The 24,724-nt window shown below is 43.2% G+C and overlaps 1 protein-coding gene across 1 annotated transcript in view; it reads right to left on the reverse strand.

The window, feature by feature from the left end:
* The window catches only part of sfi1 (SFI1 centrin binding protein), a 148,939-nt gene that overhangs the window by 35,162 nt on the left and 89,053 nt on the right, over positions 1 to 24,724 (reverse strand). The window contains exons 22-24 of the mRNA XM_080208544.1: positions 10,428 to 10,588; positions 1,675 to 1,749; positions 287 to 361 (exon numbers count right to left, since the gene is read on the reverse strand). Of these exons, the coding sequence (XP_080064670.1) occupies positions 287 to 361; positions 1,675 to 1,749; positions 10,428 to 10,588 (311 nt within the window). The remainder of the gene's footprint in view (positions 1 to 286; positions 362 to 1,674; positions 1,750 to 10,427; positions 10,589 to 24,724) is intronic.

The raw sequence follows: 24,724 nt of genomic DNA on the forward strand, positions 1-24,724 counted from the left end.
CTTGCCTGAAAGTTATTTGTCGTGGTCAGTTTTGTTCTGGTTCAACTTGTTCCGTGATCCAGCCGATCAGCATTTACTGTCATTGGGTCAGGGCCCTGCAATAATCCCACTGGAGCAGAGTTGAAGATTAGGTAGATCACCCATAATGGTACACCTGTGCTGTCAGTTGCCACGTGCACTTTCCTTCTAATTATAACCCATATTTCAAATTTGATGGAGAAAATTAGACTGATGTTTTGTGGAAGTCTGGATGGGAATTTAAAGTTGAATTCTTGCTATCTCTTACCTTCCCCTGAAGTGAGAGAGACCAATGCCACAAAGCTATTGCTGTCTGCTTATCCTCCTGGTGTTTCACCAACAGCTGCAGACGAAATAAAGTAAATCAAATGAGATTTTATACGTACTGCAAGAAAAGCTATTAATATACACGTCAATGTCCAAAGATGCGAGGGTTAGTTTGATTGGCCATGCGAACTTGACCCTAGTGTCAGGAGGATTAGCAGGGTAAATATGAGGGATTATAGGAATAGGGCCTGGGTAGGATTGTGGTCAGTACAGGCTTGATGGGCCGAATGGCCTCCTTCTGTACTGTAGGGGTTCCATGATTCTACTCTATGATAAATTGACTGCAGTCTTCATTCTACTGTGTCTGAATACTTGCCCTATCATCTAACTCGCACAGTTGAGAGGAGGAAAAGGTGCGTTTTTCCACTGCTTATCTGAGGGCAGTGACTCATCAGGTCCCTCAACTTAATGCTGTTCCTGTGCCTGCTTTTGCAAGCCATTCAAGCAAGCAAGCAAGCAAGCAGAAAGAACACGGCAATTTTCCCTTCCCTGCTGACCTAAACCTAGATTAGCAGATCCAGGGTAGAAACCATGGCTTTTTTTCTCTGTTCACACTTCACTGTTTCACCAGACTCAGTGCAGACAGAATCACAAAGAGATGGATGCTTCCTCAAAAAAAAAATAGTGGCAGCACCAGATTATACCCATGAACTAATTTTGACTGTAATTGGAGAATCTGTGGCCAAGAAACTCCAAACAATGGCAGTTATGGGATCCTTTGTATGGTTTGCTTTAGTTAAACAGCTTCATTTTAAGATATTTCTGACTGTGTAGCTGATTATGTAAACTTTAAAGCTAACCTGATCACATTTTAGACTCAGCTAGGAATTCTGGGATGAACTTAGAGATTGACTGCATCTGAAAGTGCAATGTTAACAGAAATGGTTTTGTCATAAACAAGCTTTCATGGTCACAGCTACAAATTATTTTTGAAAGTTATAGACTACGTGTGCCCAGAAATTTAATAACATAGATAAGAAGTTATAATGCTGTATTCAGCAATCTGTTTTTCAGCTGAATCCTGTACAAGTTCAAGTCTGTAATTGGGACCAGCTTCCTCCCCTCTCTCTTTCTCCAGCAAATCTGTCTCTTTCATCCTCTGTAATTTTTAAAATTTTAATTGTTAACCAATAGTAAGTTTTACTTCAGACCAGTTTCGCCTACGTCTATTCTAAGAAGGGAAAGACATTACAGCAATTAAACATAGACGGAATGGAGATAAAAGGATTATCTGAATCTTTAGAGCAGATTGGTATGTTACTCTGTTGCTTAAATTAACGCAAGGGATTGATGAAACCATGCAAATGAAGCATCCTATTTACTTCTTACTTTTACTTTCCAGTCTGTGAAGTAGCGTCTACAAAGTCGTAATGCTTGAAACCACTCTCCCTGTCGCTGCAACAGCTGGAACACAATCAAGAATAAGAATCTGTATCTGTCTCTGTTACAATACGGGTAAGCATAAAGAAAATCATTGTCAGAGGAAGTCATAGATCAAAAACGTGGGGAGGATTCCTCCCTCTCCTTCTTAATGATGAACAGTTCCACCGAGCTGGCAGCTCTCAAATGGCCACTCTTCTTGAGGGAAGGAAGGGTGAGCAGCAGAGATTGTGATCCACATTGGGACCAATGACATAGGCAAGAAAAGGGACATGGTCCTGAAAGCAGATGTTAGGGAGTTAGGAAGTAAATTGAAAAGCAGGACCCTCAAGAGCATTCACATTCAGCTTACTCTCAGTGTGGTGTGCTAGTGAGCATATGGACAGGAAGATGGAGCAGTTCAATATGTGGCCGGAGGAACAGAATTAGAGGAAGGGCTTTAGATTTCTGAGGCATTGACCATATAAGAGCAGAAGTAGGCCATTCGGCCCATCGAGTCTGCTTTGCATTTGGGATTGGCACTGGGGCAAATGGGACCTGTATAAGGGCAGGTTCCACATTAATAGGACTGGAACAAAGGTCCTCGCAGGGACGTTCGCTAGCATTGTTCGAGAGGATTTTAACTAAATCGGCAGGGGGCTGGAAACCTGAGGGGAAATTTAGGAGTGGAACATAAGAACTAGGAGCAGGTGTAGGCCATCTGGCCCCTTGAGCCTGCTCCGTCATTCAATAAGATCATGGCTGTGGACTCAGCTCCACTTACCTGCCTGCTCACCATAACCCTTAAATTTTTGAACAGTAAAGGGATTATCTATCCTTGCCTTTAAAACATTTAATGAGGTAGCCTCAACTGCTTCATTGGGCAGGGAATTCCACAGATTCACAACCCTTTGTGTGAAGAAGTTCCTCCTCAACTCAGTCTAAATCTACTTCCCCTTATTTTGAAGCTATGCCACTTAGTTCTAGTTTCACCCACCAGTGGAAACAACCTCCTTGCTTCTATCTTATCCAATCCCTTCATAATCTTATGTTTCTATAAGATCTCCCCTCATTCTTCTGAATTCCAGTGAGTATAGCCCCAGTCTACTCAATCTCTCCTCATAAGGAGTCCTTGTGCATGAGTCGCAAAAACCCAGCTTGCAGGTGCAGCAGGTGGTCAGGAAGGCGAATGGGATGCTGGCCTTCATAGCGAGGGGGATTGAATATAAAAGTAGGGAGGTCTTGCTGCAGCTGTATAGGGCATTGGTGAGGCCGCAGCTGGAGTACTGTGTGCAGTTTTGGGCGCCGTACTTACGCAAGGATATTTTGGCCTTGGAGGGAGTGCAGGGGAGGTTTACTAGGCTGATGCCAGAGTTGAGGGGATTGAGCTATGAGGAGAAGCTGAATAAACTAGGCTTGTACTCGTTAGAGTTTAGAAGAATAAGGGGAGATCTCATTGAGACATATAAGATGATGAATGGGATGGATAGGGTAGAGGTGGAGAGACTCTTCCTGCTCAGAAAGGACAGTAGGACTAGGGGGCACAGCCTCAAAATAAAGGGGGGGGGGGGTGGTTTAGAACGGAGTTGAGGAGCAACTTCTTCACTCAAAGGGTGGTGAATCTCTGGAATTCTCTGCCCGTTGAAGTGGTGGAGGCTACCTCGCTAAATGTTTTTAAGACGCGGGTTGATGGGTTTTTGATAAGAGAGGGAATTAAGGGTTATGGGGAGAGGGCGGGAATGTGGAACTGAGCCACAACAGATCAGCCATGATCTTATTGAATGGCGGGGCAGGCTCGAGGGGCCAGATGGCCTACTCCTGCTCCTATTTCTTATGTTCTTATTATGTTCTTATAAGCAAACCCTCTCAACTCCAGAATCAACCTTGTGAATCTCCTCTGCACCCTCTCCAGTGCCAGAAGTGAGTAGAGAAGTCTGAACTGATGAGGCGAATATATCAGAGAGTAGAGTGGTATCGAGGTAAACAGAATACTTGGAGAGTCGACAGAATTAGAGTAGGGTATGATAATTCATTAGAAGGGATCAGAGTAAGGCGCAAAGTTATATGGCTTAAATCAAGATTAATGTACATGTATGCGAAGGCATGGAGGATGATTAATAAGATTGGTGAACTACAGTCACAGATTAACAATAATATTATTGCTATAACAGAGATTAGGCTCAAAGAAAGGCAGGGTTAGACATTGAATATGCCCAGGAACAGGAAAGGAAGAAAAGGTGGAGATGGGAAGTGTCAGTATTGATTAAGGATAGTATTAGAGTGCTGGAGAGAGAGAGAAGGATCCCGAGGGTTCAAGCACAGAATCTCTGGCTAGAGGTAAGGAATGAAAATGGTTCAATAGCATTGTTCTGTGTGACATACAGATCACCAACTAGCAGAAGGGATATAGAGAAAGAAATTTGCAAATAGAGAGGTATAAGAATTATGGAGTAACTGTAAGAGGGATTTCAATTATCCAAATGCAGACTGGAATAGGAACAGTGCAAACGGACTAGAAGGGCAAAAGTTCCTGGAGTGTGTTTAAAGTAATTTTCCTTCAACAGTACGTTCCCAGTCGAATGAGGGGACAGACATTGGTTCTAGGGGAATGAGTTGGTCCAACTGGATCAAATAACAGTGAGGGAGTGTTTATGGGACAGCGAGCATTGTATCATAAGATTTAAGTTGGCCATGGAAAAGGACAAGAAGTAATCCAAAACAGGGGTAATTAATTGGGAGAAAGCCAACTCAATGGGATGAGAACGTATCTGAGGTGAGTGAGTTTGAATCAAATGTTGGCGGAGAAGATAGAAGCTGAACAAGAGATTACTTTTGGAAAAATATGGATCCAGACCAAATTAATAGTCATTTAGACAGGTACAGAATAATTCAGGAAAGCCAGCATGGATTCATTGAAGGAAAAATCATGTTGAACTAACTTGGAGTTTTTGGAGGTGGCAACAGTGAAGGTTGATATGGGCCATACTGCTGATGTGGTGTATATGGATTTTCAAAAGGCACTTACACAGTGCCACTCAACAGACCTGTGGGCAAAATTCTAGCTCATGGGATCAAAGGGAAAGTAGTCACTTGGATAAGAAATTGGCTGAGTGACAAGAAACAGAGAGTAGTGATAAATAGTTGTTTTGCAGATTGGAGGCAGGATTGTCATGGAGTTCCACAGGGGTCAGTGTTGGGACCCTTTCTTTTCCTAAGATATCTTAATGACCTTGACTGTGGTGTGCATAGCATGATTTCAAAATCTGTGCATGATACAAAGACTAGAAGCATTGTCAATTATGATGAGGATTGTCTTGAACTTCAAAAGGACATAGACATATTGGTGAATTGGACAGGCAAGTAGCAGATAAAGTTCAACGCAGAGAAATTTGAGGTAATTCATTTAGACAGGACAAAAGAGATACAGTGCAAAATAAAGGGAGAAACTCTAAAGGGGGTGCAGGAACAACTGGGCCCTGATATTTATGTACACGTGTCACTGAAAGTGGCAGGGGCATGTTAAGAGAACAGTTAATGAAGCGTACAGTGTCCTAGGTTTTCTTAATAAAGGCCCTACATACAATAGTAAGGAGGTTGTATTGAGCTTGTATAAGACACTAGTTACTTGATTTGATTGTCATGACATAGTATATACTGAGAAGTATTGTTTCTTGCGTGATACAAAGCATACCATACATAGAGAAGGAAAGGAGAGAGTGCAGAATGTAATGTTACAGTCATAGCTAGGGTATAGAGAAAGATCAACTTAGTGCGAGGTAGGTCCAGTAGCGGACATGCCAAATTTCCAAAGTTAGGCCCCATCTGGAGTACTGTGTCCAGTTCTGGGCACCATAATTGAGGAAGGATGTAAAGGCATTGGAGAGATTACAGAGGAGATTCACAAGAATGACTCCAGGGATAAACAACTTAGCCATGAGGATAGAGTGGAAAGATTGGGTCTATTTTCCTTGGAGATAAGAAAGTTGATAAAGGTATTCAAGATCCTGAGGGATATGGACAGGGTAAACAGTGAGAAACTGTTCTCTCTCAAGCACAAGAAGAACAAGAGGGCACGGATTCAAAATAATGGGCAAAAGGAGTAGAAGTAACTTGAGGAAAAAGTTTTTCATCCAGAGGCTGGTTGAAGTCTGGAACGAACTTCCTGAGAGGGTGGTGGAGGAGGTAGGTTCAATTAAGGTATTCAAAATGAAGTTGGATTGCGATCTGTAAAGAAAGAATGTCATGGGGATATGGCAGGCAATGGGAATAGATAGAATGCTTTCACTGAGCCAGTGCAGACTCGATGAGCTAAATGGCCTCCTTCTGCATTGTAATGATTTTGTGATTTGAACCATAGAATCCCTACATTGCAGAAAGAGGCCAATTGGCCCATCAAGTCTACACCAACTCTCTAAAAGATCATCTTTCCCAGGCCTCACCCCTGACCTATCCCGTAACCTTGTGCATCTACTACGGCCGATCCACCTAACCTACCCATCCATGGACTGTGGGAGAAAATCAGAGCACCCAGAGGAAACACGTGCAGACACAGGGAGAATGTGCAAACTTCACACAGTCACTCAAAGCCGGAATCGAACCCAGGTCCCTGGTACTGTGAGGCAGCAGTGCTAACCCGTTTCTGTGATAATGCTGCCACACTATTCAGCAATGGAGGATATTGTAGGCATTCCCAATCGCACCCTCACTCGGTTCAAATCTGTCTCATGACGCTATCTGTAGAAGAGCAGCTCCATTTCTCCTGCTGTCCTGACCGATATTTATCCCGCATTCAGCAAACACTCTTTTTTTACAATGCTATATTGGATTTCTCATACATGTAAACTGGTTGCTGTGTGGGCCTTCATTTCAAAGATGATTCATTGGCTACGAAACACTTTGCGAGATAATTGCAAGTTTTTGCTTCTTTCTATAAATGTCACATTTCTGGATGATGATCAAACATGTGGGTTTTTTTTGTTAGCTGGGGGGCTGGAAGGTTGACAGTTACATGAACTGCGAAAGCGTTAAGAGCAGAGGTTAAAATCCTTCTGCAAGGAAATTTGATCATTTAATTACTGTGCTGCTGTGAATAGGGAGAAAATGGTTATAATATTATTTTGACTCTCAAGTACATGCACTGACTGCACTAGTTAAGACTACAGGGAGGCTGTTACTATTATTAGCCGCAATATGCCAATGAATTATTTCATATTCACAACTCTGCTTACAAATCTGCAGCCTGCAGCTGGCCAGTTTGATAATCTGATCCGCAAGCGCGTCACAGGCATTATTTCTGCATCATAAAATATCTACAGCACAGAAGGAGCGGCACAGTGGTTAGCAGTGCTGCCTCACAGCACCAGGGACTCAGTTTACATGTATGAAAAGTCCAAATTGTAAAAAAAGAACGTTTGCAGAATGCGGGATAAATATTGATCAGGAGAAACGAAGCTGCTCTTCTGTAGATAGTGTCATGAAACATAGATTTGAACCAAGTGAGGGTGCAATTGGGAATGCCCACAATATTCTCCATTGCTGAATACTGCAGTGGCATTATCACAGAAACAGGTTAGCACTGCTGTCTCATGGGGACCTGGGTTCGATTCCGGCTTTGGGTCTCTGTGTGGAATTTGCACATTCTCCCTATGTCTGCATGGGTTTCCTCCGGGTGCTCCGGTTTCCTCCCACAGTCCAAAGATGTGCAGGTTAGGTGGATTGGCCATGTTAAATTAACCCTTAGAGCCGGGGGATTAGCAGGGTAAATACATGGAGTTACAGGGATAGAGCTTGGGCGGAATTGTTGTCAGTGCAGACTCAACGGGCCAAATGGCCTCCTTCTGCACTGTCAGGGCTCAATGTAGTTCTGCCACTTATCAGCAACAGTTGGAGTTGAGTTTTATTTTTCTTTATTCGTTTGTGGGACATGGGCGTCGCTGGCTGGCCAACATTTATTGCTGAACCCTAATTGCCCTCATTCAGAGGGCAGTTGAGAGTCAACCACATCGTTGTGGTTCCGGATACGAGGATGTGTCTAGTGCAGTGGATAGAGGGGAACCGGAGGATGTGGTGTTTCTCGATTTTCAGAAGGTGTTTGATAAGGTGCCGCACAAAAGGTTGTTACAGAAGGTTAGGGGGCATGGAGTTGGGGGTAGGGTGTTAGCGTGACTAGGGGATTGGCTGTCAAATAGGAGGCAGAGAGTGGGTGTCAATGGGTGCTATTTGGATTGGCAGTTGGTGACTAGTGGAGTGCCCCCAGGGTCGGTGCTGAGGCCTCAGCTATTTACCATTTATGTAGATGATCTGGAAGAGGGAACCGAGTGTAAGGTGTCGAAATTTGCTGATGACACAAAGATAGGTGGAACGGCAAATTGTGTGGAGAGTGTGGAAAGTCTGCAGAGGGATCTGAGCAAGTGGGCGAGGACCTGGCAGATGGAATACAATGTTGGCAAGTGTGAGGTTATCCACTTTGGTAGGAATAATGGTAGGAAGGACTAGTACTTACAGGGCAAAAAGCTGCAGCATGCTACGGTGCAGAGGGACCTGGGGGTCCTTGTGCATGAGTCGCAAAAACCCAGCCTACAGGTGCAGCAGGTGGTCAGGAAGGCAAATGGGATGCTGGCCTTCATAGCGAGAGGGATTGAATATAAAAGTAGGGAGGTCTTGCTGCAATTGTACAGGGCACTGGTGAGGCCACAGCTGGAGTACTGTGTGCAGTTTTGGTCGCCACACCTGCGCAAGGATATTTTGGCCTTGGAGGGAGTGCAGAGGAGGTTTACTAGGCTGATACCGGAGTTGAGGGGGTTGAGCTATGAGGAGAGGCTGGATAGGCTGGGCTTGTACTCGTTGGAGTTTAGAAGGATGAGGGGAGATCTCATTGAGACGTATAAGATGATGAAAGGGATGGATAGGGTAGAGGTGGAGAGGTTCTTCCCGCTCAGAAAGGACAGCAGGACTAGGGGGCACAGCCTCAAGATAAAGGTGGTGGTGGCGGTGGTGGTGGTGGTGGTGGGGGGGTGCAGTTTTGAACGGAGTTGAGGAGGAGCTTCTTCACTCAAAGGGTGGTGAATCTCTGGAATTCTCTGCCCGTTGAAGTGGTGGAGGCTACCTCGCTAAATATTTTTAAGACGCGGGTTGATGGGTTTTTGATAAGAGAGGGGATTAAGGGTTATGGGGAGAGGGCGGGAATGTGGAACTGAGCCACGACAGATCAGCCATAATCTTGTTGAATGGCGGGGCAGGCTCAAAGGGCTAGATGGCCTACTCCTGCTCCTATTTCTTATGCTCTTATGTAATCACATAGAATTTCATAGAATCCTACAGTGCAGAAAGAGGCCCTTCGACCCATCGAGTCTGCACCGAACACAATCCCACCCAGGCCCTACCCCCATATCCCTACAAATTATACCCACTAATCCCTCTAACCCACACATGTGGGCCAGACCAGGTAAAGGCAGCAGATTTCCTCCTCTAAAGGACATTAGTGGACCAGATGGGTTTTTCTAACAATCGCAATGGATTCATGGACAGTCATAGATTCTTAATTCCAGATTTTTTTTTTAAACAAAATTCAAATTCCGCTATCTGCGATGACGGGATTTGAACCCAGGGCGCCAGAATATTAGCTGAGTTTCTAGATTAATAGTCTATGACAATACCACTAGGCCATCACCTCCCCTGAGTGATCCATTGGAGCCATACTGCATCAAGCAGAAACAATCAGGCCCAACTGACCGTCCCTGGCTTTTGGAGAGGGGACTCGAACATGGACATCAGCCAAGGCAGAGCCTGGGACTTAATTTATGAGGGTGCCTCTCTTCAGTGCTGCCAAACACAGATCACAGGCTCACATACGTAGACAGTGACTGCCAATCTCTGTTAAATCAAACCCCAGGATGGCTTACCCTCTTTGGAGTGGAAACTGGAAATTTTAAAAAATGCTAAAAGCATGCCATGAAATTTCTGAAGAGCTTCGTAGTTCATGCAACAAAGAACATGCAAATGCCAATTTGGCCGCAGCTGTGAGGAAGTAACAATCAGACGATCAAAGAAGAACAAATTTAGAAATGAACCCAGAAAATATTCCCAATGGGAAAAGGAAAGCTTAAGTTAACCCCTCCTCAGTTGAATTTTTCACAAAAAATTATCACCAAGTCACTTAGTTTTACATAGAAACATAGAAGCTAGGAGCAGGAGGAGGCCATTTGGCCCTTCGAGTCTGCTCCGCCATTTATCACGATCATGGTTGATCGTCCAATTCAATAGCCTTATCCTGCTTTCTCCCCATTACCTATGATCCCGTTCACCCCAAGTGCTATATCTAGCCACCTCTTGAATACATTCAATGTGTTGGCATCAACTACTCCACAGTTATGAATTCCTCAAGCTCACACACTTTGTCTCCTCATCTCTGTCCGAAATGGTTTACCCTTTATCCTCAGACTGTGACCCCTGGTTCTGGACACCCCCACCATTGGGAACATCCTCCTTGCATCTACCCTGTCTAGTCCTGTTAGAATTTTATAAGTCTCTATGAGATTCCCCTCCCTCATTCATCTAAAGTCCAACAAAAACAATCCCAACCTAGTCAATCTCTCCTCATACATCAATCCCGCCATCCCTGGAATCAGCCTGGCAAACCTTCTGATTCCGGGTTCTCTTTAACATGTGGATTCCCTGGAATTTTCCTGTACCTGATGTACCAAGCACCATTTTATTGTACTCACCATTGCTCTCAAACAATGAGCATGGTGCTGCTTCCAGGACGACAGGCACTTCATCATAATCTTCTGTCCGTAGTGTTGGGCAGCAGTCTCCATTTGGCCTCGTTGAGCGATAGAACTTCGGCTGAGCTGCTTCCAATGGGAAAACGCATGCCGCAGCTGAACTGGAGGGGTGGAAATGGGCGAAAAGGCAAAGAACATAATTTATACTGCTCAAGTCCTACAGAGGCAACTATCCTTCAGATTTTACACAACTCTACAATGCAGCACAAGATACAAACTAGCCAACATCACAGCTTGTTATTCCAATAACACATCGATGAGCTGCTGCTGCCATTTAACTCAAGTAGTTTCTTGGGTATTAACTGGGGTAACAGACACTGGTCATTTCCTGAGGTTATTTCCTCTGCTTTTTAACCCACAGAAGGTTTCCCTTAGGGCCTTTAACAATCCCAACTTCAGCTCTATATTATAAAATGTTTTATGGTCCAATTTAATGTTGCCCAGTAATCTTTTCTCATGTTTGCCCTTTGCTCCCTGTATTATTCTTTTTCAATTTCCTCCTGTACTTTCCATAATCTTTCTGCTAATTAACTGAAGCTTGTTCCTGATGTTTGTCACGAGCCTCCCTTTTCTGTTTTATTTTAATTTTTATTTCCTTTGTCATCCAGGATATCCAGTTTTGGATGCTCTATCTTCTCTATAGAAAAATGCTCAGTTTGCACTGTAAAGGCCCTCTATTGCCCTGTTATTTGATTCACTCTGCAATCACCTTTTCCAATCTACCCATATTGGGCCCCTTCTTAAATTATTAAAGGACACTATAATCCAATTGAGCAATTTGACCATTGAAACATTCCGTTCTCTCTCCATAATTACTCTAAATTAAATTATGTTGTTGTCACTGTTGGCTAGATTATTTTCTATTGTAACACGTTCCAGTTGTCCTAGCTCATTCCCCAGAGCAAGGTTCAGCACCGCCTCCTTCCTTATTACACCAGAGACACACTGATTACAAAAGTTCCCCTGAATGCATATCAGACTCTTTTACTTTTCCCCCCAGTCTATATTAGCTTACTGAAAGTGTCCTAATAGTTTGTTATGCTCCATTGACATTTGCCAATAAATTTGTTCATCTAGCTCCTGTTTGCTATTTAAAAAACTCCCAGTCATGTAACAGCCCATGTGACAGTTTCCTCTCTGTCCCCCAACTCAAGCCAAACAGATTAAATCCCAGAATCATCGAGTAAATCCTCTCTGTTTAGAACTGCAACATAATCTATAATTAAATCTTCCATGCATATGTGCTGTCTATGACTCCAACCACTGGAGATTTTTCTCTTACTGCCATTAACTTGAATTTTGCTAAGGTTCCACGAGGCAGCATTCAATCAAGTGCAACCTTGACGTCAAGGGGTGTCATCTCCACCTCACCCCTGAATTCATTTGTCCATCTTTGGATCGAGGTTGTAATGAGCAGAGGGGCTCAGGCAGAACCCAAACAAGTGAGCAGATTATCATTGAGCATGCATGACTTGATCACAGTCAACAATACCTTCTATCATCTTGCTGATGAGGCAATCAACGGCTGGATTGGATTTGTCCTTTTTGTGGACAGGACATACTTGGACATACTGTGTTGGTAGATGCAAAGTGTTGTAGCTGTATAGGGTGACATAGTGGTTAGCACTGCTGCCTCACAGTGCCAGGGACCTGGGTTCAACTCCAGCCTTGGGTGATTGTCTGTCTGGAGTTTGCACATTCTCCTCATGTCTGCGTGGGTTTTCCCCGGCTGCTCCGGTTTCTTTCCGCAGTCCAACGATGTGCAGGTTAGGTTGATTGGCCATGTTAAATTGCCCTTTAGTGTCAGTGGGATTTGCAGGGTAAATAAATGGGGTTATAGGGAGAGGGCCTGGGTGGGATTGTTGTCGGTGCAGGCCCGTTGGATTGAATGGCCTCCTTCTGCACTGTAGGGATTCTATGAGATACGGCTACACTTTGGAGCACAATCTTCAACATGACAGTCAGGATGTTGTCAGGGAACATAAGAATTAGCAGGAGTGAGCCATCTGGCCTCTCAAGCATGCTCTGTCATTTGATAAGATCACGGCTGATACGATTGCAGCCTCCACTTTGCTGTTTACCTGAGTTGTACTCTCATTTGGCTCCCTTGTCAGCCAGGAATTTATCTAACTCAGCCTCAAAAATATTTAATGACTCTGCCTCCACTGATCTCAGAGGAAGAGAATTCCATAAACTAACAACACCCAGGAAAAACAACTCATCTTTATTTTAAATAGGAGACCCCTTATTAAGCTGTAGCTTCTCTGCATAAAGAGCCTGTAGATTTTGCTACATTCAGTACACTTGGCTATGTGAAGTAAATCGAATTGACTGAAGACTGGCTTCTCACCAGAGAAGCCCTATAGTGCAGAAGGAGGCCATTCAGCCCATCAGGCATGTATCAAGAACAATCCCTATAACCCCATATATTTACCCTGCTAATCCCCTGACACTAAGATCAATTTAGCACGGCCAATCAACCCAACCTGCACACCTTTGGACGGTGGGAGAAAACAAGAACACCCGGAGGAAACCCATGCAGGCATGGGGGGAACATGCAAACTCCACACAGACAGCGTCCCGAAGCCAGAATTCAACCCGAGCCCTGACACTGTAAGGCAGCAGTAATGACCACTGTGCCGCCCTATCTTCTGTCTGAAGATGGTTGCAAACATTTCATTCGTGCCTATTGCAGCTCAGTCAGAAGAGTAGCTACCTGTTGTCCTGATATCTCCCCATCCTCCGATACATTCTTTTATTATTTGTGTGGTGGGAACAGCTGGATATAATGAATAATCTGAACCAACTGTGTTGGTAATTTTCATTTTCCTCTCTTTTCCTATGTGTGCTTGTTTGAAAATGATCTTGCTCTGTTGTACCAATCTGAAAAAATTTGTTGCATTATTCATATAAAATGAAAAAATCTTTAATATATGTTTTTTAAAAAGTGCTGCTACATCGCCACTTTTGGTGATGGACATTGAAGTTTCCCCCATCCTGGATTCATTTTCTACCCTTGCTACTCTCAGTGCTTCTTCCACTTGTGTTCATAAGCTAAGGAAGCAGAGTACGTGGGAGATGTCCTTGTCCATGTTTGACCTGATGCAATGAAACTCATGCAGTCTGGAGTCAACGCAGAAGACTCCCAGGGCATTCATCTTGTGACAATATTCAAAGGGCTGCCAGTTCTGTTGGGTTTGCCTTGCTGATGGGACAGGACATAATCAGGAATGGTGATGGAGAAGTGAGACACATTGGCTAGGATATGTTTTTTCAGCGTGACTATGTCAGGCTGTTACTCAACTAGTCTGTGGGATACCTCCCTCAATTCTGGCACCATTATCCAGAAGTTAGTGAGGAGGATTTTTCAGGTTGACTGGGCTGGATGTTCCTTGGTCACTTTCAATGCCTAGGTCAATGAAGTGCGGTCCGTTCAGTTTTATTCTTCTTAGACTTTTTTTAATAACAGTTCGATTCAACTCATAGCAAGGTCAATTTCAGAGGACAGTCAACCACATTGCCATGCAATCACATATAGGCCAGACCAAGGAAGGATGGCAGATTTCCATCCCTAAAGTACGTGGCAGCCCGGTGGCAAGCACTGCTGCTTCACAGCTCCAGGGACCTGGGTTCGATTCCCGGCTCGGGTCACTGTCTGTGTGGAGTTTGCACGTTCTCCTTGTGTCTGTGTGGGTTTCCTCCGTGTGCTCCGGTTTCCTCCCACAGTCCAAAGATGTGCAGGTTAGGTTGATTGGCTGTGCTAAAATTGCCCCTTAGTGTCCAGGGATGCTTAGGTCAGAGGGATTAGTGGGTAATAATATGTGGGGGTGGGGCCTGGGTGGGGTTGTGTTTGGTGCAGACTCGATGGGCCAAGGGGCCTCTTTCTGCACTGTAGGGTTTTATGGTTCTATGGTAAAGACACAACCACCTTTTCTTTGCCCCAAGCCCCAAACCTAACCATCAGGTCGTGACGGGCCCTTTTTTCAAAGAACAAATTGAGTTGAATTATGCCTCTTCATAGAGTGGCAGAAATCAGCCATATAGTGTGAGACTGGTGTCACTTGTCGGTCAGAGGTAGCATGGTCCTTTCCTTGAAGAAGGGTTTTACAATAACACAGTAGTTTCATGATCATTTTTCTCCCGGTGCCAGCTCATAAACTACCACTTTTACTTAATTCCATTTCTCAATTTGCCACGCTGGGATTTTAACACATTTATCTCTGTAATTTTCTCTTTGCTAATTAGTTAAGTTCTTGTGACAAGGAGGGCATAAAGTGTGGGAGCAGCAGCTGTGAGGAGACGCCAGGAAGCAGGAGATATGTGGCTGCAACAAGACATCACCTTGTGAACCAGGGAAGAATCTGAAACAAGCTCTGAATCTGAAAATGTGACACGAGAGGAATGTGAAACCTACAATTAAGAGGTTCATTTATTTTATAATTAAGTTGAGTGCATGGTTTCTTCTAATTAAGTTTAGTCTTTTATAAATCAGATCTAGGGGAATAAAATTAAAATGAACTAAATGGGGATAGGGATAGTTAAATGATCTGAATTTTCATCAAGCTAATATTCCATATGCATAAATAATAAGAGTCAAGTAAATAATAAAGTAGGAAGCTAATAAGCAAAAACAGAGCAGAATAAGATAGCAAGAACCAGAGCACTTTAAAAAAAGGGCCCCTCATTTTAATGTCATTTTAAAATAAATGAACAATCCAAGGGTATGTTGGGATGGAAGGTGACATGTTACCAATGCAGCTCTTCACTGTGTACAGCATCATGCCCACAACTGGACTAAGTCTCTAGGTCTCAACGAACCTCAGCTCAGAATTGTTGAGTTGATGTCTGAGGTTCGGAAATTGCAGGGCTTCAGGGATGGGAACCATTACCTGGGTACTTTGTTATAAAAGGCAGTCACACTGCTTCGGTTAGGTAATGGTACAGCTTAGGTTAATAGTCAGGGGCACGAGGACATGACTGCAAGAAAGCGGGAAGGAGGTCCCAGAGGCAGTGCATGAAAAGCCTCGGCCTTTATCCTCATGCGTCAAGGTAATAGGTTTTTGGTGCCTGTGTCTGTGAGGGCAAAGTCAGCAGGGTGAAGGAGCAAACTGACCATGGCACCAAGGTACAGGAGGTCATTTAAGGGACAAAAAGAAATGTGATTGAGGAAAGTATAGTCAGCTGCAGCCTGGGGTTCCAAAGGTTGTGTGGCCTGCCTGCTGCCAGGGTTAAGGACCCTTCCTGCTGATGCAGAACTTGGGAGTGGGAGCAGAAGGAGGATCCAGTGTATGGTTCCAGATAGGCACCATTCACATAGGCAGAATTAGGAATGAGGTTCTGCTGAGAGGGTTTGAGGAATATGAATCCAAATTAAAGGTAATAATCTTTGGATTGGTAACTGAGCCACCAACCAATTTGCAAGAGATAAACAAATTAGGTTAAATGCACGGCTGAAGGAGTGGCGTTAAAGTGAGGCAGAGGTTACACTTCTTCAGTCAATGGCAAGAAAGAGCCAGCTGTATTTTCATATGACACCGGCTCCAGTTAAACCATTATCCTGGAGAATCACAAAACTAGGGCAGTACAGAGAAGGAGAGCATAGGAAAGAATAAAGTAAGGGAAGACATTAATGGCAAGGGAATAAATAGTTTTTAGAACAAGAGTTTCAAAAGATGGTTAAACATAAACTGAGAGAAAATCCTATTAAAAAGAGCTTAAAATGTCTGTGCAGCAACATCTGTAGCAATAAGGGAAGCAGGAGGCAACCATACATTGGCAGCAACCAGGTACTCTTGGGATTACTGAGATTTGGCTGCAAGAAAAAACAGGGCCCTTAATTAAATATTGCAAGGTACGACATTTAAAAAAGATAGAGGGGGAAATATGGAAGCTGGAGTCATTGTACTGGTAACATAACAGCAGTGGAAAAAGAGGATTCAACTAGCAGCAAGATAAAAATAGAATCCTTATGAAAAGAGATCAAAGATAGAAAGGTTCACTCACACCAGTGGGTGTAATCTGCAGACCATCTGATAGTGGAAGGGAGACAGAGGACAAAATATGCAGATAAATTGGAGAATTGAGTAAAGAAAAGGAATATTAATCATGGGGCTTTCAATTACTCTGATATTAATTGGACAAAAGGAGTAAGTAAATGGGAGAAAGGAATAGAATTCCTATAATATGCTCAGGATTCCTTTCTCATCCAATATGTAAAAAGCCCAACAAGGGGAGATTTTTTTATTCATTCATGGGATGTGGGCATCGCTGGCTAGGCCAGCAATAATTAAGTAAAAGTAAAGTTTATTAGTGTTACAAGTAGGCTTACATTTACACTGCAATTAAGTTGCTATGAAAATTCCCTAGTGACCACACTCCCCCGCCTGTTCAGGTACTTAAAGGGAGAATTTAGCATGGCCAATTCACCTACTCAGCATATACTTCAAACTGTGGGAGGAAACCGGAGCACCCACAGAAAACCCACGCAGACATGAGGAAAACATGCAAACTTCACACAGACAGTGACCCAAAGCCGGGAATCGAACCCAGGTCCCTGGCACTGTGAGGCAGCAGTGTTAACCACTGTGTTATCGTGCCGCCCAAATCACTGTGCCACCGTGCCGTAATTGTCCTTAATAAATAGTGGTGAACTATCTTCTTGAACCCCTGCAGTCCCTGAGATGTAGATGTAACCAGTGCCATTAGAGCTGGTGTTCCACGATTTTGACCCGGTGACAGTGAAGGAAGAGAGACAAATTTCCAAGTCAAGATGGTGAGTGGGTTGGAGGGGAACTTCCAGGTGGTGGTGCTCCCAGGTACCTGCTGCCCTCGTCCTTCTAGATGATAGTGCTCATGGGTTTGGAAGCTGCTGCCTAAAGAGGCTTGGTGAGTTTCTGCTGTGCATCTTGTAGAGGATATGCACTGTGCTTCAGTGGCACGAGGAAAGAATGTTTGTGAAAGAAATGCCAATCAAGTGGGCTGTTTTGTCCTGGATGTTGTCAAGCTTCTTGAATGGTGTTGGAACTGCACTCATTCAAGCAAGCAGAGAATATTCCATCACACTCCTGACTTCTGCCTTGTAGATTGTGGACAGGCTTCGAGGAGGTAGAAGGCGAATTACTTGCCGCAGGATTCCTAGCCTCTGATCAGTTCTTGTACTTATATGGCCAGTCCAGTCCAATTTCTGGTCAATGGTAATCCCAGGATGTTAATTGTGGAGGATTCAACGATGGTCATAGCATTGAATGTCAAGAGACAATGGTTAGATTCCACCTTGTTGGAGAGGGCCATTGTCTAGCACTTGTGTGGCACGAATGTTACATGCCACTTGTCAGCCCAAACTATTGGATCAAGTAATGGGGAATGAACTACAGTCATTAAAAAAAGGAAAGGGGAACACATTAGCAATAATGATCATTATATAACGTATTTTATGGTAGTAATAATTAGCTAAAATTAGCACTGATGTCTCACAGCATCGGGGACCTAGTTTCGATTCCACCTTTGGATGACTGCTTGTGTGGAGTTTGCACGTTCACCCCATATCTGCGTAGATTTCCTCCAGGTGCTCTGGTTTCCTCTCACAATCCGATGTAGGCTAGGTGGATTAGCCATGGGAAATGCGTAAGGTTATGTTGAAAGGGCAGAGGGGAGGGACTGGGTGGGACGCTCTTTCAGAGAGTCACTGCAGACTCGATGGGCAGAATGGCCTCTTGCTGCACTGTAGGGATTCTATGGATCTGTGATGATAACAGACTGGAGGAAAACTGATTCTGAGGGGCTGGAAGTAGAATTTGGGAAAATGGGCACAATATTGGCAAACAACAATGCAGACCAACATTAGCAAACATTTAAATGATGCTCAAAGTCAGATAAATATATTCCACTAAAAGGAAAGAACAAACTAAACACTAGTGAGACTCCATAGATGGATAAAGACATAAGGGAACGACTGAGGATCAGAAAAGAGGCATGTATTAGCATAGAGAACAAAGGAATGCAGGATCAGAGAGAATATAGAGAGATTGGAAGAGGGAAGTCAAAAAAACAATTGAGAAGGTAGAGGATCTATGGAAATAAATTATTAAGGAACATAAAACAAGAAAGTAAAATACAAGCACACGAATAAAAAAAAAAGGAAGGCTGTCATGAGAATAGGACCATGAGTGGATAGACAGGTTAATACCACAGCTAATGATAGAGAGGTGGCAGAAATATTAAATGAAGTGTTTACTAGGGACGTAGAAAGTGGACATGACACTGAATGATGAGATGAAAAATGAGATAGCTGCATCTAAAAAGCAAAAGGGGATGCACTGAATAAACTAAAGCTCAAATAGGATAAAGCCCCTGGTCTGAATGGATTGCATCAATATATTTTAAAAGAATCTAGGGAAGAGATAGCAAAGACATCAGTAGATACATTTAATAATTGGTTAGAAAAGGGTTTAATGCAGGGAGGTACCTAATAACAATACTACATTTAAGGGGGACAGAACATGTGAAGGAACGATAGACTAGTTAGTTTGCACTCCATAACCCTTTGATTCCCTTATAAATCTATTTCACCCAGTTAGTATTTCACTAAAAATCTATTTCACCCAGCCTTGAATATGTCCATGATGTGGAGATGCCAGCGTTGGACTGGGGTGGGCACAGTAAGAGGTCTCACAGCACGAGGTTAAAGTCCAACAGATTTATTTGGAATCACAAGCTTTCGGAAGTGCTGCTTCTGACTTGCCTGATGAAAGAGCAGCGCTCCAAAAGCTTGTGATTCCAAATAAGCCTGTTAGACTTTAACCTGGTGTTGTGACATTACTTACCGAATATATTCAATAACCCAGTCTCCACTAATCTCGGGGCTAGAGAATTCCATAACTTCCTGCTCCTCTTAATCTTCATTGGGAGATCCCTTATTCCGAAACTGTATCCCTCTTCTAAGTTCCCCCAAAAGGGGGACATCCTCTCAGAATCTATCCTGTCAAGACACTCAGAATTTGATATGTTTCAAGCTAAACTCCAATGAGTATAAACCCAGCCAGCTCAGAGGGCAACTGCTTCAACCGAGGAATCAACCCAGTGAACAGTCTCTGAACAGCATCTAGTGCAAGTATGTAACTAAAATTGTAGGCAGTACTCTAGGTGTGGTCTCGCCAACACTCTTACAGTTCCAAGTCTTTCCTAGTTGTATACTCCATCCCCTTCGCCATAAAGGCCAACATTGCATTTGCCTTCCTAAATACTTTCTGTACTTGCATGCTAACTTTTCATCATCCAGGTAAAGGACACCCAAATCGCTCTGTATCACAGCATTCTGCAGTCTCTCTCCATTTAAGTAATATTCTTTTCTAACCTTCCTACCAAAGTGGACAATCTCACATTTCCCACATTATGTTCCAACTGCCATATTTTTACCCATTCACTTAACCCATTTATGTTCCTTTACTGACTCTGGGTCCTCCTGTCTACCTTTCCATCATCAGCAAATTTGGCTACAATACACCCAGTCCCTTCATTTACCAATAATATAGATTTTAAACATTTGAGGCCCAAGCACTGATCCCTGTGGACTCATTAGTTACAGTTTTCCCACCCAGTCTATGAGGCAAAACTGAGTAGACTAGGACTATACTCATTGGAATTTAGAAGAATGAGGGGAGACATTATAGGAACATGAGATTATGAAGAGAATAGATAAGATAGAAACAGGGAAGTTGTTTCCACTGGCGAGTGAAGCCACAGCTAGGGGGCATGGCCTCAAAATAAGGGAAAGCAGATTTAGGATTGAGTTGAGGGGGATCTTCTTCACACAAAAGGTTGTGAATCTGTGGAATTCCCTTCCCAGTGAAGCAGTTGAGGCTACCTCATTGAATGTTTTTCAAGCAAAAATAGATGGATTTTTGAACAGTAAAGAAATTAAGAGTTATGGTGAGTGAGCGGGTAAGTGGAGCTGAGTCCATGAAAAGATCACCCTTGATCTTATTGAATGGCGGATCAGGCTCGAGGGGCCAGATGGCCTACACCTGCTCTTAGTTCTTATGTTCTTACTTTTCACCCCCACTAATAAGATCCAGCAGCTAACATTGCTCACCTTATAACAGAGCTTTGCAATACATTAGCCACATGATTGTTGGGAGCACTTTACTTGGGTAAACAAAGGTCGTAAATTTAAGTGCCTCAGGGTAGTGTCCTTGGCTCAACCATCTTCAGCTGCTTCACAATGACCTTCCCTCCATCATAAGGTCAGAAATGGGGATGTTCGCCGATGATTGCACAGCATGTTCAGCACCATTCGTGAATCCTCGGATACTGAAGCAGTCTATGTTCAAATGCAACAAGATCTGGACAATATCCAGGCTTGGGTTGACAAGTGGCAAGTAACATTCGTGCCACACAAATGCCAGGCAATGACCATCACCAATAAAAGACACTCTAACCATCGCCCCTTGACATTTAATGGTGTTACCATCACTGAATCCCCCACTGTCAACATCCTTGGAGTTACCATTGACCAGAAACTCAACTGGACTCACCACATAAACACAGTGGCTAGGAATACCGTGGTAAGTAACTCAGTTCCTGACTCCCCAGACCTATCCACCATCTACAAGGCACAAGTCAGGAGTGTGATGGAATACTCCCCACTTGCTTGGATGGGTGCAGTTCCAACAACACTCAAGAAGCTTGACACCATCCAGGACATAGTAGTCAGCTTGACTGACACCACATCTACAGACATTCAATCCCTCCACCAACGACACTCAGTAGCAGCAGTGTGTACTATCTACAAGATTTACTCAGCAATTCACCAAAGGTTCTTAGACAGCACCTTCCAAACCCACAACCACTTCCATCTAGAAGGACAAAGGCAGCAGATAAATGGGAACACCACCACCTGCAAGTTCCCTTCCAAACCACTCACCATCCTCACTTGGAAATATATCGCCGTTGCTTCGCAGTCGCTGGGTCAAAATCCTGAAATTCCCTCCCTAATGACATTGTGGATCAACCCACAGAACATGGACTGCAGCGATTCAAGAAGGCAGCTCACCACCACCTTCTCAAGGACAACTAGGGATGGGCAATAAATGCTGGTCAGCCAGCGATGCCCATGTCCCAGGAATGAATAAAAAAAAATACACATACAAAGTAGAATCACAGAATGAAAGTGCAGACAGAGGCCATTTGGCCATCATGCTTGTGCCAACAGTTTGAAAGAGATATCCAATTAGTTCCAATCCTCTTCTCTTTCTTCATAAGCCCACAGATGTTCTCCCTTCAAGAATTTATCTAATTCTCTTCAAATGTTATGATTAAATCTGCTGCCGTTATGCTACCAGACAGTGTATTCTCCAATCAGTATACTGGTAGGTCTACTATGGATTTATATGGTTCAGACTAGGTTTGGTAGGCAGTGTATTCCAGATCAAACCACTCTCTGTGTAAATTATTTTCCTTTATACTGCCTCTGGTTCTATTGCCATTTGCTGCAAATTTGTCCGCTCTGGTTACAAACCCCTCGATAGTCGTTATGATGTGGAGATGCTGTCGTTGGACTGGGGTAATCACAGTAAGAAGTCTCACAACACCATAAATTGGTTGGGCTTTAACTTGGTGTTGTGAGACTTCTGACTGTGTTTACCAAACCCTCTGCTAGTGGAAACAGTTTCTCCTCACTTATCCTTTCAAAACTGTTCATGATTTTGAACATCTGTGAAATTTTTGCTTCACCCTTATCTGCTCAAAGAACAAGCACAGCTTGTCCAGTCTCTCGACATAACTATAGTTCCTTATCCCTGGTACCATTCTACTAAATCCCTTCTACACAATTCCTAAGGCCTTCAAATCCTTCAAGTGCAGTGCCCAGAACTGACTGCAATACTCCAGCTGGGGTCAGTGCTTTGGAAAGGTTGAGTACAGCTTTGTTGCTTTTGTACTCTATATTGCTATTAATGAAGCCATGGATCCCTTTTTAACAGCTTTCTGATCTTGTCCTGTCACCTTCAAAGATTTATGTAAGTGCACCCTAGGACTCCCCAGGTGACTTACATTTCCAGATTCTTCCTACTGAAATGAATTGCCACACATTTTTCTTCATCTGCCATGCATCTGTCCATCTTGATGAACTATGTCCCCCTAAAGTCTATTGTCCTTCACATTATGACTCTATTTCCAAGTTTCGTATCATCAGCAAACTTTGAAATGATATCCTGTACATGCAAGTCCAGGCTATTAATAAAAGGAACAAAAAACAAAGAAAATTACAGCACAGGAACAGGCCCTTCGGCCCTCCAAGCCTGCACCAACCACGCTGCCTGACTGAACAAAAATGCCCTACCCTTCTGGGGATCTTATCCCTTCATTCCCATCCTATTTATATATTTGTCCAGACGCCCCTCAAAACTCACTATCGTATCTGCTTCCACTACCTTCCCCAGCAGCAAAAAAAACCAGATGTGGTTTATATATATATCAAATAATATATATAAAACTTATATCAAACAGTAATGGTCACAGCACATATTCCTGGGGCACTCCACGGTTCACTACCCTCCAGTTGAAAAAACAGCAGCTCACCAATATTTTTTGCTTTATTTCCCTTCATCAATTTTGCATCCAAGCAAATCCCTACTGTTTGCTTCAGCTTTGCACAAGCTTTTATTGCTGCAGAACAAGGTAAAAGACCAAATGAAAAAGGCACAAGGGGAAACCCAGTCATTGTTCTGTACTAATTGGCAGGCATGGTGGCACAATGGTTAGCACTACTGCATCATAGCGCCAGGAACCCAGGTTCGATTCCCAGCTTAACTCACTGTCCGTGCACAGTCAGCACGTTCTCCCCATGGGTTTCCTCTGGGTACTCCGGTTTCCTCCCACAGTCTGAAAGACGTACCAGTTAGGTGCACTGGAGATGCTAAATTCTCCCTCAGTGTACCCGAACAGGCACCGGAATGTGGCGACTAGCAGATTTTCACAGTAATTTCATTACCATGTTAACGTAAGTCTACTTGTTACACTAATAAGTAAACTTTAAAAACCGGGCCTTTGATTTGTAAAACAGATAGATTTTTCAATTCTACATTAATGTATATACCTTTTCCCTTAAGTTAAAATATTTTACAAAGAACAAACATTTAATTAGAATGCTTGTGAATTGCAGCAAAAATATTTTAGCGACTAAGGTATGTTTTAAGCCTTCAAAATCACTGATTTTACACAAATATGAACGCTGATTATACACTTTGATAGTCTTTGCCTATAATAGTTTTCAATGTCTATTTATAGGAATTATTTTACTTATTCATTATTCTTTAATTATCATTCATTAACATACCTAACAAACAGGATATGGCAGAGGTTCCACCAGAGGAAGTTGACAGATTAGCTGCTATCTATACAAATATTTTAAATGCTCGCAAGATCCCCAAAACTGGTCCAGAGAAATCTACTACAGATCTAGTGGTACTTCCACTGAATAAATGTCAGTGGTCTCTGTTTCACTGATTCCTCAGCAAGTATTTTCGTTTTGTATCCTCAGTAACCCTGCACAAAAGCATAATTATATTCCACGAGGGGGGGGAGCAGTGCAGAGAAATTCAGCTTCTGTCATGTCTCTAACCAGGCCTCAACAGGGGTTACTGATAAAAAATGATGCCTTCTAATGAAATACTTTGCAAATCAGGGGCATTCAGGATGAAAATGACAGACGAAACTAGGAGAAACCCGAGGCTGTTGCACTGAAACCTCAGGAGGGATTTTCACAACAACTTCATTGCAGTGTTAATAAATGGGCCTTTGATTTGTAAAGCAGATAGATTTTTCAATTCCATATTAATCTGTATACCAGAGCTAATTAACGGATATATCGACGATTGCGGATTGACATGGACAACCAGAAATCTGCTTGACGTGCAGGTGAGGGTTTGCTGAAGCCTGGAATTCAATTTATGAGACAATTTCATTAGAGAATCAAATGGAAAGGGTTAATGGTAGATAGCAAGGAATATGCACAAGAAAATAGATTTGTGTTGTGTGGCTCACAACAATAGAAATGCGCATATTGATAAGTTGCTGTCACAGTTTTTGCCTCCAAGAAAACAATGGTCAGACTGGGTTACTTCAGCAAGAGCTTTGATCTATTTAACACTTGGCCCACAATGCTGCTATTTTCTTTCCTCCCCGGATGAGGATCTTGTCTCTCATTGGATTACAGCTCCAATCTGGATTACAGCAGAGTA

Source organism: Carcharhinus amblyrhynchos, chromosome 20 (genome assembly GCF_965287045.1).
Source record: "Carcharhinus amblyrhynchos chromosome 20, sCarAmb.v2.hapA, whole genome shotgun sequence".
NCBI classification, from domain to species: domain Eukaryota; kingdom Metazoa; phylum Chordata; class Chondrichthyes; order Carcharhiniformes; family Carcharhinidae; genus Carcharhinus; species Carcharhinus amblyrhynchos.